This window comes from Ochotona princeps, chromosome 11 (assembly GCF_030435755.1).
Source record: "Ochotona princeps isolate mOchPri1 chromosome 11, mOchPri1.hap1, whole genome shotgun sequence".
Classification (NCBI taxonomy): Eukaryota; Metazoa; Chordata; class Mammalia; order Lagomorpha; family Ochotonidae; genus Ochotona; species Ochotona princeps.
This window is the reverse complement of record NC_080842.1, coordinates 22911586-22927733: the sequence shown is the minus strand read 5'-3', so window position 1 is coordinate 22927733 and position 16148 is coordinate 22911586. Positions and strand designations below refer to the sequence as shown.

At 40.2% G+C, this 16148-nt stretch overlaps 1 protein-coding gene across 3 annotated transcripts in view; it reads right to left on the bottom strand.

Annotated features, from left to right (window-relative positions):
• Positions 1-16148, bottom strand: part of FAT1 (FAT atypical cadherin 1) — a 119312-nt gene that overhangs the window by 88954 nt on the left and 14210 nt on the right. For all 3 annotated transcript variants that reach the window (XM_058669891.1, XM_058669893.1, XM_058669892.1), the window contains exon 2: positions 12313-15595. In XM_058669891.1, the coding sequence (XP_058525874.1) occupies positions 12313-15577 (3265 nt within the window). In that variant the 5' untranslated portion in view covers positions 15578-15595. The remainder of the gene's footprint in view (positions 1-12312; positions 15596-16148) is intronic.

The window sequence follows — 16148 nt, the reverse complement described above, 5'->3', positions numbered from 1 at the left end:
AGGATGACACAGTCACTATTCCATAGCCTAAGAAGCATTAGACAGCTAATGAAGTTGTCTCCAGATGAAACACAGACACAAAGAAATCTGCATGGCTCCTGAACTCTTTTGTTGTTACTTAAATTCTCATTATTTTTGTGGGTATCAGAATTATGGCATTTTAAGTGGAAGAGAATTTTGGATTAAAAAAAAACAAAAGAACAGGGAAAAACCTGTCAAAAGAACAGGGAAACCTACCTAACAAACTTGAAAGATGTTTCCCAATAATAGTTACTTAACAAGTGTTTCCCTTTAGTATTTTACAATAATCCATTTCAATTTCAAATTTCTGCTCATTCACAAATGCATGCTGAATGCCTATGTACCACCAGGCAGAGTCCTGCCAAACTAGGGATACAGAGATGAACAGAGCAGACATTTTCATCCTTGGGAAGCTCACGTTCAGGAAGACCCATGCTGATATAAGCAGATTTTTATAACACAGTAATTATTAATATACACTACAGATACAATATTTCTAAAAAAAAATCAGTGGCCTTACATTATAACACTTCAGACTATGTAGAAGCAATGTCTATTCTATGAGTTCTGACACCAACAGCATCTAGATAATTAAAACCAAATATGGCTATACTCATGTTCATGTTTTCCTAGTCAGTATCCATCTTTTATAAAAGGTTATGATGCTATTAAGGAAAATACTTAGATTCATTTCTATTCTGTTGCCAGAATAGACAAAGAATTTGGCATCGACATGAAAAAGATATTTTCCCCATTTAAACACATAAATACCTTCAAGTGGGCAACAAATCAAAAGAAGCCTAACATCATGTCACAAATATTTATTGGGTTAATCAAAAGATGAACATCACTGTGCAGGCATTTACTGAATACCCAACTACTTGCCAATCACAGTGATAAGAAAAACACAGATGTGTGAGACAGAATAATGTTAAGCAGCTTTAAGAGCAAAAAAGCAAGGGACAAAAATTAATAGAGAGATAATAACAAGCCAGTACTCAGATGAATTCTGGAGAATCTTTTCACTAAGAATTTACAGTACAACAGTTAGAGGTGAAAAAAACACACTGCCTCAAGAGATGCGAGTGTCAGTGCTTGTAAACCACATATCAGAAGATGTTCACCACAAACAATGATTTCATCTTGCTTATAAAACTGTTAAATGCTCTTCTAATAATGAACTGGAACATTTAAAATGAAGCATGATTCACTTTTTTTTGTACTGAATAAGGAAGCCAGTCACAAACTTAACATGATTTTTAATTTCTTTAAATTTATTAAATGGAATTTTTAAAGTCCATTTAAATAAACTACAGTCTATCAGGAAAACTAACTTCGGACTGGCACCATGGCTCAATTGGCTAATCCTCCCCTTGCAAATGCTGGCATCCAATATGGGTAACAGTTCAAGTCCAGGCTGCTCCACTTCCCATTCAGCTCCCTGCTTTGTGACCTGGGAAAGCAGTGGAGGATGGCTCAAGTCCTTGGATTCTGTACCTCTGTGGGAGACCCAGAGGCAGTCCCAGCCTTCATATTCACCACCCAGCTTCAGCCATTGTGGTAGCTTGAGAAATGAATCAGCAGATGGAAGACCTTTCTATCTCTCCTCTCTGTAAATATGCCTTTCCCAAAAAGTCAGATACACAGAGAGAGAAAGATCTTCCGTCCAAGTGGCTGCAATGGCTGGAGCTGTGCTGGTCCGAAGCCAGGAGCCTGGAGCCTCTTCCATGTCTCCCACATGGGTGCAGGGTATCAAGACTTTGGACTGTCCTCAACTGCTTTCCCAGGCCACAAGCGGGGAGCTGGATGGGAAGCAGAGCCTCCAGGATCAGAACCATTGCCCATATGGGAACCCAGTGCATTTAAGGCAAGGACTTTAGCCGCAAGGCTCCCGTGCAAGGCCCAACAACTTACTTTTTGTAATAAATGAATGAATACTAATACTGGGGCAACAGAAAGGGTCTGCATGGGAAGTAGCAAAAGGAAAGACCTAAAGAGCTGCTTAATTTAAACAAAAACCATGCTATTGGTTTTTTTTATAGTAGTTTGTCTTGCATACCTAGATAGAGAAAAACAGCGTCTAGAGAAACAGGTTTATAGAGTACGTGTCATCTCACTTGGCCACAGCCTTGACCAACAGTTTCTCTAGAATCATGTTAGGCATAAATACAAATATGTAGGAAAATTATTTGTCCATTTAGCCTGTTTATAAAAACAAAAACAGAAAGTGCATTTATGAGTATCAAAACACCAGCTTTGTGCCTGGCATGGCCTAGTGGTTAAAGTCCTCGCCTTGAAAGCCCCGGGATCCCATATGGGCGCCGGTTCTAATCCCGGCAGCTCCACTTCCCATCCAGCTCCCTGTTTGGGGCCTGGGAAAGCAGTCAAGGACGGCCCAAACCTTTGGGACACTGCACCGGCGTGGGAGACCTGGAAGAGGTTCCTGGTCCTGGCTTCGGACTGGCGCAGCACCGGCCCGTAGCGGCTCACTTGGGGAGTGAAACATCGGATGGAAGATCTTCCTCTCTGTCTCTCCTACTCTGTGTATATCCGGCTTTCCAATAATAATAAAATCTTTAGAAAAAAAAAAAACCACTAGCTTTAGTGCCATTTAATACAAGTAGAAGGACTTACAGGTGGTAGAATCTTACACAAATGTTTGCCACTATTATCACTACCCTTGCTTGCCCTTTGGTCTTCCTTTATGAGAATGTGCAAGGACTGGCAACACTGGAATCTCTAGAACAGAGTCTGGGAATATCAGTTCAGCACTTTGTGAACACCCTGGTAATCAAATCACTGTATCTGAAGAAGGGAATACACAGTCTGTTTTCAACAGATTCTAAAAAGTTTCTCTGACACAAACACCAAGAGCTACTATTTTGGAAGTCTAGAAAAAAGTATCAGGGTGACACAAAAGCTCTGGTCAACCTGTACTACAATTATGAGACATTTTACTGGTCTTTTTGTTGACTAGCTAGGTACTGCATGTCAGCCACTGTGCTCAGAAGAGGGCAGAAAGACCTTTAAGCCTAGACATCTATCTGATGAGTCCAGGGAGATGGGCACAAAAGAGGTAACAGTACTGCAAGTCACACTCCGTAACTGAGGAACACATTCAAAGTGCGCAGAACAAAAGAAGGAATGCCCAGAAATTTGGTTCTTAGAAAGGGCTGCCCAGGAGAGGCAACAGAGTTGAACGCCTAGAGTAAAAGATTTAGAATCTACCAAGTACGAGCTGAAAGCCCACAGGAAAAGAATACAGAAATAATGAAGTAGAGTGGCTCTTACAATAATGTGGAAAAAGGCGGGAAAGGGCACGTACAAAAACAATCAGCTACATGTGAAGAAAGTTGTCAACAGATCTTTATTAGGCAGAGTTATGAGACACAGTAAGGGCTGATCAAATGGTCAAAATTGACCCAAAGTGGGGGGCATTAGGAATCACTGGGGCTAGAACTGGCTCCACAGAAGCCAGTTGGGTGAGGCAAATTGGGTGAGGCACGTAGGCAGGCAGGCAGGCAGGCAGGCAGGCAAGGGTATTGTAATCCCTATAAAGGACCAGAAGACACTGAAAAATGAGACTTTCATCAAAAACAAAATACCTCTGTTCAAGAATTACCTTAGTATTATAAGAATATCCTCAAAGATATCACACTTTATACCACAGTGATTTCTATTACACTACAACTTTAAAAAAAGGTACTAGGCAGGCATTTGACCCAGTGCATAAGAAATAGTTTCCTGTGTCAGAGTGCCTGAGTTCAAGCCCAGGCTTTGGCTCCCAATTCCAGCTTCCCCACTAATGGGGACTCCAAGTAGGGGTGAGGGGGGCAGGCAGCAGGTGAAGCCACCCATTAGCAGAGATCTGGATCGAGTTTCTGGCTTCTGGCTTTGATCTGATCCAGTTCCAGAAGGTGTGACATTGAAGGGATCTCTCTCTCTCTCTCGCTCCAATCACCCCTCTCCCTGCCCATGTAACTGAATCTCATTCTTTCATTCAAAAAAGTAAAAACTTTTAAAATTCACTGGCACAAATCAGTGTATAAAAATTCCCTTTTGTCAGATTTTTGTATCAATGAAGATACAAACAACACGGACAGAGTACAATACATTTAATTTTACATGTGATATATGATATGATCTAAGACTTCTATAAAAAACAGGGCTGGGGCTCAGTAAGTACTCAATAAATACTATAATCATCAACTGATGATGACTAAGAGAAAAAGCTTACTAGTGATAAGAATGTAGTTAAATTATCACAAACTAAACTCTCAAGAAACTATTAAAATAACTGGGTGAATTTCCATTTTTTAAAAAATCAATTAGTTTAAAAAGACTTAAAACTCTCCATCACAAAATAAACAATTCTAAAGAATCCCATTGAACAGGTTAGTTCACTCAGTGCTTGGAGACCCAGCAATGTAGCAATTTCAATACAGTCTCAGATATCCTGAGGAGATTATGGCACACAGTGTAGCTGGCAAAGCAAGTAAATTGATAAGACAGGCCCTTGAAGTATATATGTGAATTGTTTCCTAGACTTAGTATCACTGCTGTTAAACTGGAGAACTGCCAATTTAATAAGTACGGGCTTGTGTCCTTGAATAGCAATCTTTCCAAGTCCATTCATTGCTGGCAACAAAGATGAAGGACTGCGCTTCCTGGCATTATGTGCTACATGGAAAGTGTACGTGATCTACAGCCAACATGTTTTGTTTTTTTACAAAATAAATGTCATTAAAGTACCTGCAAAGAATCATAGTGCACAAAATAGAAATAAATGCTTGACAAGTTCAGCCTACGACACATGTAATACACAAATCAAAACAAGAACTAAGTAGCTAAAATATATATATACAATATGAATAAACACCTGAAGTTTTAAAAATCTATGCAATTACTACAACTGTGTGAATGGACAAATTGGGGGAAAAAGACTGGATACAAACAGAATGTTAAATCTCTCTACACACAGCTACTCTTCAAATCATAAGCACCCCAATCCTAGTCATTCTTACAACATAAAAATGGTCCACTGCCAAAAGGAAGAGAAGGTGAAAGGCAGCCACTCTGTCTTCCTCACTGCGGACCAGATGGCTGGACAGGACAGCTGTGGAACCCAAGACATCAGGAACAATGCTGGAGAACAATGCCTACAAGTAATTTAATTCTACGGGGAGGTATAAATTAGGTTAGCCCCCACTACCCTGGGGGTTAAACTGGCTTTGAAGTTTAACTAGGACCCTAACAACCATGAAAACATGGTTCCACAAGAAAGGCTCCAAACAACATGGTGGACAGGTCAGACAGGCAGCACTCTGCCTGATGAGCACATACTTTCCCAACTGCAAATGAAAGTCAGACGCTTGCTCATCCCTTCCCTGTTCAAGTTTCACAGTGAAGCTTGTCATCTGTACTATCTATGACTCACCACATACTATTCACTGGAATAAACTTGGATTGTCTTATGTCACCACCAACTCTACTCCAAATTCACTAAGGGACTAGCATTGTGGCAAAGAGGGTTAAGCTGCAGCATTCAACACTGACATCATTTATCACAGCTCTGGCTGCTCTGCTTCCAATCCATACACCTGTTAATGCACCAGGGAAAGAAGAAGGAGATGATGGCCCAGTTACCATCTACATGAGAGATCCATATGAACTTCCCAACTTTTTTCCGGCTTTCCCTTGGTCCAGTCTTCACTATTGTTGGCCCTTGGGAAATGAACCAGTGAATCCAGGCCTCTCTCCCTCACTGTCAGTTCACCTTTCAAATAAATAAATACACTAGACAGCTTAGATATGTCATTCTAAGAAAAAATTCTGGAAGAAAAGTCTTGCATTCAAGACTTCCTCAAGATTATGCCTTAATCTAGCATTCAGAGCTCTGACTTCGTCCAGAATCCTTCTCAACTGACAGTTTTCAAGTGGACTCCCTTAGAGCACCTTTAGATCACTCATCAAATTGAGGGAAATAAATGCTGTTCTGCCACTGAGTAACTCTGAACAGTCTTGGGCAAGTTATTTTCCTCTGCTGGAACTGGGATAACACTACCTGCCAACCAGCCGGTACATGCAGTATAAATTACTACACATGGAGTGCTGAGAACACTGTAACACAGGGTGTCAACGGTTTATGATTATAGAGATGCACTTTATCATTACTATGCGAAGCATGGGTCAGAGTGAGCATGTTTTAAGTAGTTCCTGCACCACATTTCCAGGCTCTAGTTCCTCCACATGATTGACAATTCTCAAAGTGCACTGTGCAATGTCACTGTGTACTGCCACATCACATGATACGGTCCTAAATTAGAGGTCAGTTTTTGGTCCTAACCCTTCTCCCAAAAGATCTGTTGAGTCATTTCTTAAGGCATCAACTCATGGCAAATCATATAAATCACTAAAGGAAGGCTGACCTTGTTTTCTTTCAAAACAAAACGGAATTTCCTTTGGATTTCTAATTAGATCCCATTTAAACCCTAAATCGCTCCTGTTTTAAAGGAGGATCCTTTCACACACAGAAACAAGCGCAGATTTTCTACTCTCCTCCAAGCAGCAGCACCCCAGCAGAACATAACTTCTGTCAAAGCCTGACTTTCGATCTCACCTTGGCTAAGAAACAAGTTTCTTCTCTTGCAAACTTTCCTGGGAGAACAAAAAGAATGGAGAGGACAGCAGCTGCTGCCACTTCAGGGAGGAGACAGAGGCACAAAAGCCCTTTCACCAGCAAATTTCTTAACTCCCTAACCCTGGCCTCCCACCAGTATCTATTTAAGTTCCCGTTGCCAGGAATTCTGACCCAGCTCCAATGGACGTAATTGGTCCTACCACAGCCTGTCTCACTTCTAACAGCCCACCAGATTCTTGCCACCCTGACAAACTCTTCAGTCATAAATCTTGGCCCAGTTAGTAATTCTCCACATTGCTTTTCCTATCAGGAGACAATAGGCTGTAGGAAAACACAGAGGTATCAGGTTATAAGTAAAATATCCTACATTTTTTTTTAAAAAGCATTTTTTTAGGAAATGTTGAAATAAAATAGTTCTGCCAAGACAGTGTCCCAGAACATTTTCCGTCTCACTGAGGTCATGATAAGGTGATCCTGGATGGTAATTTGTTCGTATTTCCATTATCCCAACACACTCATCCTGTGCCCACCTAACGAAAGCCAAGTTGCAGGAGGGATGCTGTAACTCTTCCTATTAATGAACATGCAGCCATTTTCTCTTAAGAAAAATGCAGTCCTCGTGTTGTCCTCCATGTCATGCATAGTGATTTATCTAGCTGCTACAGCTGTCCTTCTGTATTAATTCAACACCAATCTAAGGAAATAGACATGCCGATCCCAAAACCACGATTGGGATTCTGAGAGTAACACAGAATTAATAAGTCCAGAATTGCTCCTATCTTAATGAAAAACAGTCTTCCACAAGCAGCACAGCTAGAAAAGGGAAACATTCTTACTGGGCTGCATTACACAAACAGCTACACACTAAAGGGGAAACAGACCATTACAACACTCAGATTGAGGAAAGACCTCAAGTAAATACTGCTTCAACACAAATTTGTATTGACAATATTTTGGACAAGCATTTGTCTAGACATTACCTTGAGTTTAAAAATTAACAAATAGTTACAACTTTTTTTTTGGTCCTCAGGTAATAATTACCCTGATGGGTATTCAACAGTCAAGAATACTAAACTGGAGTGCTGTGGAAACATTAGTTAAGCCACTTGTGACTCCTGCATCCCAAATCAGAGTGCTGGTTCAAGTCCCACCAACTCTTTGCTTCTAAATCAGCTTCCTGGTAACGTGGCTGGGATGGGAGGTCCTGAGTCCCTACCCACCCACACAGGAGAACTGGCTGGAATACCTGGCTCCTGGCTTTCAGTTGGTTCAGACCTGCACATCTTTCTCTTCTCCTCTCTCTTAAAACAAAAAACAACAACAAAAAATCATATTTAAAACTCAGATATGGGGCCAGCACATGGCTCAGCATCAACAGGCTAATCCTCTACCTGCCAGTGCCAGTATTCCATATGGATGCCAGTTCATGTCCTGGCTACTCCACTTCCCAGCTCCTTGTTTATGGCCAGGGAAAAGCAGTGGAGGATGGTTCAAGTACTTGGGACCCTGCATCCCTATGGGAGTTGCAGAGAAGACTCCTGACTCTTGGCTAGGCTGTGGCTGTTGCGGCCACTTGGGGAGCGAACCAGCAGATGGAAGATTTTTCCCTCTCTGTAAATCTGCTTTTCCAATAAAAACAAATCTTTAAAACACACACACACACACACACACACACACACACACACTCAGGGCAGGTACGGCAGCAGAGGGGGTCAAACTTCCCTCTGGAAAGCCAGCATTCCATACCAAAGTGCTGGTTCAAGACCGGTAACGGCAGCCTGGCACTGTGGCGTAGCAAGCTAAGCCTTTGCCTGTGGCACCAGAATCACATATGGGTACTGGCTGAAGTCCCTGCTACTCCACTTCTAATCCAGTTCCCTGTTAATAACCTGGAAAAGCAGCAGAGGATGGCTCAAGTCCTTGGGGCCCTGTACCCACATGGGATACCCAGAAGAAGCTCCTGGCTTTAGACCAGCTCTGGCTGTCATTGTCATTTGGAGATTAAACAGTGGATAGAGAACTCTTTCTTCTCTCTTCTCTCTCTGTAATCTTTCATATATGTATGAACACACACACACACACACACACACACACACAAGACTGGCTACTCCACTTCTGATCTAGAGCCCTGCTGATGCACCTGGCCAGCAACAGATGCTGGCTTGTTCCTGCCACCCACATGGGAAACAAAAAATAGTTCTTAGATTCTTGGCTTCAGCCTGGCCAAGCCACAGACTTTGTGGCCATTTGTGAATGAACCAGCAGATGAAGGATCTCTCTCTCTCTCTCTCTGTGTATGTGTGACTGTCTTTGAAATAAATAAATCTTTCTTAATAATGTGAATTTACTCTGCAAGTCTACAAGAGGGATAAGAAGCCACCAACTATACATGAAGCAAAAATGATATGAAAGTGGGCAATTATAACACGGCAAATCAAAACTCAAACATGAAGCTAAATATGCTTCAAAGATATCCCACTAAACAATTATGTTAAGTCTATAATCCTCACTCTAGATTTCTACATAAGAATTAAGTGGGGAGAATCTTAATTAGTGCTCAGCAGTTTGGCTCCCTAACAAGACCAATTTACCAAATAATTTTTCACGGAACACTCCACCCTTCCAAAGCTCAAGTGGATAGTCATGTGAATAGATGTGTCAGTACAATTCACTCAAACCCAAAGGTCTCTCCAGAAAAAAGCATGTGGTAACAGTGACAGATAATCAAATTAGTCAAATGACTGTCACCCCCATATGAAAACTTCATCTTACCTTTCTACACAATTAGCAAAAACACATTTAAAACACAGAGCTAATTAGACTATACCCATTGTATTTTAGATAATCCAATTTCTCTTAAAAAATTAATTCTATGAAAATGTTTCAAATTTAAGCAGATTTAAGAAAAAGGCAGTTTTTTTTTTTCAGATAGCAAGAATTAAATACAGCTTACGGCATATGTTCTGTAAAATGTATACAGATGATGTGCATATTTGACAAAAACCTTGTTGTATTACTCAATCAACACTGGCAGCTTAAACCCAAAGACAAGAGAAAAGCAGTCCTGCACAGGCCCATGTCAGCTAATACACCCTGGAGTGTGACACTGTTGGGGAGAGCAACAAGCCAGGCCAAAGGGCAAGGAGCGAAGCTCCAGCAAACTGCAAACCAGACCCGAGCCAGGTCAACTCCAACTCAGTTAGTGACGTTTTCCATGGGACCACACTGGCCATTCCTGAACTGTTCCTACTTCTTTTCATATTGCAGAACTCTCTCCATATCACTCTAAAAAATTAAAATTCAAAAAAATAACAAGTATTGCCAATTTTAGCATTTCTATAGCACAAAACAGACTGATTTTTTCCTAATAGACTTTTGCACAATGAGTGCCATTGTCCTGTCAGGATTCTCAACTGACTTCCATTGCCAAAAGACATCTGATACTGCACAGCAGCCCTTGTATATCAGTGTTATTCAATTTCAAAAAGCATATAAACATAAACCTGCCATATAGTACGTGTTTTCCTCTGTAAAACATGGACCACAGATCCATATATTTTCAGCTTCTCCTCCACCATTAAATATCAGTATTTTTACAAATTCATAACAGTTTCTTATATACTTACCAATCACACTGCCCTTAATCCTAACACTTCCTCCTCTCTGCCCTAAATTGCTATTGGAATAGTCTGGTACTCCCTTTAGCTCTGAAAACCACCCTAGATCTATTTTTGGACATTGCCTTCTTTGGTTGGTTATTTCCTTTTTTTTTTTTCCTTTCCCTTAGCAGTAAGAATAACCCAATTCCTTACATTTATAGACAGAAAGAAATACTAGCTTCCAAACGATTCTTTAAAAAGCAACCATAAAAATACATTATTTTGACATGAAAGAAAAAAACCCAAAGGAGTGTTCAACTAATTGTCATGAAGGGAATGTAAATTAACATTTTGGTTCTATTTTCTGTCTCATGTCTAACTTGTAACAGTTTTTTATAAGCCTTTAAAACCTACTTTGGAACAGAGTAGAAAAAAGCAGCAGGAAAAATTATTCCTAGAAAATTTATAAAAATAGCATAGTTTCAGCTTCAGTCATTAACTTTTTTTCCAGTGTTGACACTATCCCTGAAAATTCTTAGTTATGCTGGATACTAACAACTGAAACAAAAAGGCAAAAGACATTTTACTCAAATAAGTGGAAACTAAATTTATGTTATTTTCTCATGAACTAAGCTAATTGTGGGTATTTAAGGTATGCAATATAAGCTGCAGATTTAATATATTTTATATGTTAGTGATAATATAATCAAAAAGAAATACCTTAATAAAAACTCAAAATAAAAAATACCCTTCCAAATGACATATTTTTCATGCGCTATGCATCCACTGGTTGTAGATTTTGACACTTAGGTGGGTGTTAACCAAAAACTTTGGTGTGTGTTACTACCAAATATATCAAGAGCTCCTTTAATTCTAAAGGTCTCTTTTGGAATTGATAAGCCTTATAAAGGAAAATCAGTGAGACTGATAAACATACTGAACCAATTAGTGTTCAGATTGTCCAGTTTCCGTCTACAAATATTACCACTGCCAATATCAGAGGCCAAGACAAACTCATATTAATTAATCCACCTTTTTCTTTTAACATTTATTGTGAAGCTGTAATGTTTGATGTACCATTCACTTTTCACTAGGTGCTGAAAAGAAATGATGCATGAGCTACAAGACTGTCCTGGAAAGCTCACAACCCATCAAGCAAAGTGATATATAACCAGAGTATCTGTTCAGCTAGCATAAGATACACACACGAAGTAAGAAACAACACACATTCCAGCATGACTGGTGGTCTGGGAGTGCCTGGTTTTACAACTTTTTTCTAGCTGAAATATCATAACAAAGTAGTATTACTATTTCCAAAAGGTGTTATGATACAACAAATGCCAGGAGCTTTCCTGTTACCTCATTTTATAGTCGCATATATCTTGGTGTAATTTTGAGTGTCTCCATTTATAAAGATGGTTAGTTTTAAGAAGTATTGTTTTCATCCAAGATCATGAATTAACAACTCAAAGAGCCAGAATTACAAGTCAGAGTTTCTGAGTTTCCACATTCCTCTACCCTACATTTAGCTCTCAAAACCTGAAGGAGCAGCAAAGTTAAACAGATCATATTACAGAAGTTTGAGAAAATAATCTTCTCTGTGTGCATTGCCTAATTTTGCAGGTGTGCAATAACCCTGGATGGCATGCCAGGTGATCTTCGTGACTGCTCAAAGCATGAGCTTGCCAATCATCCAGCTTGAAGAATGTCAGGACTTAACTATCCTACTACAGCGGTGCTTCTAATATAAAGTACAAACCCAGAGGTCAGCACCCGTGAGAATTATTTCAGTTTTCCCCTGTTATTTTATATATTTTATATGCCTTCTTCACTATTTCTACTCCTCTGGTATCATCTTCATGGCTTCCAACCTACAAACACATTTTCATATAGCCACAGGACAAAAAATATGCATGTGTGTTTCTACACTGTGCCTCAATGAACTACACAGGATGGGTTTGTAAAACAAAATAAAACATACACACTGACACACACACATGCCCCCCCAAAAAAGGGAAGGAGCAACATTAACCAGAGAAATAAAAAGCATACCTGTTTCTTCATCTATCTTGAAAACACCAACACCGGAGCCATCTCTAATGGAGTAGCGGATCTCCCCATCTCTCCCAGTGTCTTCATCATGAGCTGACACAGTCATTACTGATGAGCCAGGAGGGACATCTTCTTTCACTACACCTTTTTCCACAAAACTAGGAAACACTGGTGGGTGCAAGTTCTCATTCACATCAATTACCTCAACTTCAACATAGCAGGTAGAAGACAGAGAAACTGGTTTTCCTTTGTCTTTGGCCCTCACAGTGAGATTGTAGACTTGCCTCTTTTCAAAGTCCAGCTGCTGTACAATTCTAACCGCTCCACTGAGCTTATCCACATCAAAGTGTCCTTCTCCATGGTCCAGAAGAGTGTATCTCACCTGGCTGGACTGACCTAGATCAGGATCATAGGCTTCTAACCACATGATTATGGTTCCTTCTGGAAGATCCTCTCGAACTTTCACACGATAATTAGGTGGAATAAACTTGGGTGGGTTGTCATTAACATCTTCTAGCGATACTTTCAGAAGCACAGTAGAAAACAGCTGGGGTTCTTCTCTGGCTTGATCCCGAGCTTCAATCTTCAAGTAGTGCACATGCTGTACTTCACGATCCAAAGGGTGCACAACTTTAACAACACCAGTTACACTGTCGATTGAAAACTTATCCGTGTCTGTAAGAATAGAGTATGTCACGTGTCCATTAGGTCCTAGATCTTTATCGGTGGCTTCAACCTGAATGATTTCACTGCCAACCTCTTTGTCTTCACTTATTTCAACAAAATAGCTCTCCTGTAAAAATTCAGGTGGATTATCATTGGCATCCAGAACTATGACATCTAGAAGATGCCAAGCAGCCTTTTGTGGTATACCAAGGTCATACACGGTGATATTCAGGGTGTATCTGTCTGTTGTTTCATAGTCAAGCGGAGATAAAATTTTCAGCATTCCTGTTTCCATGTCAATGATGAAGCAGCTATCTTCATTTCCTCCAGAAATAGCATAGACCAGTTTCCCATTGAATCCAGAGTCAAGGTCAGTGGCATTCATGGAAATTATGCTGGAACTCACAGGCTGGTTTTCCTTTACCTTTACTGCAGTTGGAAGGGCACTTCTAAACTGCGGTGCATGAGCATTGACAGAGTGAGAGTCAAAGAAAATATCCTCCGATTCCCCTTGGTTGTGTAATTTATTTGCCTGCAGGAGTTTTTCTGCCAGCATTTTGGCAACACCAGTCTCTTCACACTGCAAGTTTACTAGCTTACGACCGGCAGTCACAGTTAGGTTGATATATAATGGTGTGGCAACATTTTCTCCATCTGTAGCTGTAATTCTCAGACTATGGAAAGACACCTTTGCACCTAAGCCATCCATTAGTGACTGCTTTAATGATAAAACTCCCGAGTTGGGGTTTAAACTAAACAAATTTAGTTCATTTCCAGCTTCAATCTGGTATCGTACCAACTGGAGTTCATCAGCATCAATAGCAGAAACAGTAGTGATCTGATCTCCCACACCTAGATCCCTGGGAATTGTTCCTTCACAATTTATTTTCTCAAACAAGGGTGTGTTGTCATTCAGATTATTCAGAGTAATTGTAGCAAGGACTTCTACTTCTCGGCGGTATGGCAAGCCCCAGTCTGATGCGCGAATCCGTAGGGTGTAAACTCGGGGCATCAGTTCATAGTCCAAGTTTTCGGAAGTACTCACGGCACCAGTGAAATGGTCAATCACAAAAGGCACATGATTTAAATTGGCAATGCTGTAAGTCACGTACCCGTTCTCACCTTCATCAGGGTCTACAGCACTGACGCTCATGACTATGGTACCAACAGGTGCATTCTCATCAAAGGATGCTTTGTAGGCTGTCTGGGTAAATTCAGGAGGGTTGCTATTTGCACCTAAGACTTTAACCAAAACTTTGGTGGAGGCTTTTCTGTCACTTGTTGTTATTTCAAGTTCAAAATGGGAACCCTGCTGTCTTCTAATTGGATCCAAAATGGATATCAGACCAGTATTATGATTTAAACTGAATTTAGTTTTTCCAGGTGTACTTTTAAAAACGTATCTCAAATGTGAATAACTGGGGATTGCTTTTACCAGGACCACAGGTGTGTTGGGTGGAGCAAATTCGCTTATTTCTGCTCTGTAAATATCCTTTTCAAACTTGACTGGCCCAGCTCTGAACTGTGGAGAAGTCACATGAATCACCTTTACAGAAGAGAACTGGGGAGGAGTTCCTTTATCTTTAGCCTGCAGTGTCAGATTGTAGCCATAGGGATGACTGTCCCAGTCAACACCACCTGCAGCTTTGACTTTATATTCCCTACTCCCAGGATAGGATCTCACTGTTTTAAACTGTTGGAGAAGGTCACCTGCCACAATACTTAAAGAAGCTATCTCTCCATTGGCACCCTGATCGCAGTCATCCACTGTTACAATTGCATATGTAGGGTCACTGTCCAGTTCTGATGGTGATAATGTCACTGCTGTTATCACAGGAGCACATCCATTAGCCTGTTCTACGTGAACTGTTAGTTTGGCCATGCTGCTGATACCACTACTACCATACAATTTCATTCCCCGGTCCACAGCAAGTATTTCCATCTCATAGAGCTTGGTCTCTACATAATCAAGTCTACCAGTTAAAACTATAGCCCCGCTGGTTGGGTGAATAGCAAACATGTCAGTTCGATCTTTAAAACTGTAATAAAATTCTCCATTAGTTCCTATGTCTGCGTCAGTGGCACTGACTCTTGCAATACTGGTCCTTATAGCTGTGTTTTCAGGTAAAGAAACACTGTATGACGTGGGTGAGAATAACGGTCTCAAGTCGTTTGTATCCAGCACTTGTACCCTAACTTTTGTCCGTGTTTCAGCATTGGTATTTTTTTCAACGGCTTTGACAATCAAATTATAATGGTCTTTCACTTCTCTATTAAGAATAGCTGTATTTCCTCCTTTGGTCCTTATTCTTAGAAAGCAAAAGTCTCCAAGAATGTACTCTTCAGCTTTGAATAGGTTTTCATTGTCTCCTGAAACAATTTTGTACCGTAACTCCCACAAAGGATTTGTCATGTAAATACCCATCTTTACAGGATGCCCAACGTAGGTTTTAGCCGCAGAGTTCTCATGCACAGTGACATTGTACTGGAAATGTGTAAACTGTAGAGGAGTCTCTTCAAATCTTTGGCTTCCATCACTGTCTCCAAAATGTTGGAGAAGGAGGAGCAGAAGCAGAAGCGAGACCAAATGCCTCCCCATTGCTCAACTCTCAGGAGTCTAAAACAGAAGAGAAAAATAAGAATTATTACTCTGGGGAAAAGAAAAAAAGAATCAACTGCTTCAAACTTTGTATTTTCATAATGTGGAATGTAAATAGATGCAACGATTAGGGTTTTTTCCCCTCTGGTTTCCAATATTAAGTATCAGTGTTTTGTAACTTATCTAGAATTACTAAATTTAACACAATCCTTTTCTGTTAATGATTCAAGTTCCTATTTTCCATATATGAATATCAAAGCCTGACACTGTAAATTGTATTTTTCTTACACAGATTTTCAAAGTAAACATGGCAATTGTTAAAGAGCTGTAGATTAGGATCTTGTTTATAATGAAATGCTCAAAAGCTTACAGTTAATACTATTACTGTATGGTGAGCCTCCAAAGGATCTAAGAACAAAGCATTTCAGAACAAGTAACTCGCAAATCTCCCACAAAACTTGGGAAAATAAACTCAGTCATTTTTATGTGACCCTCTGCAATGAAAACTTGGAATCTCACTTCAAAATGTATCCCACAATTTTATTATTTCTTTATGAGAATGATTACGCTT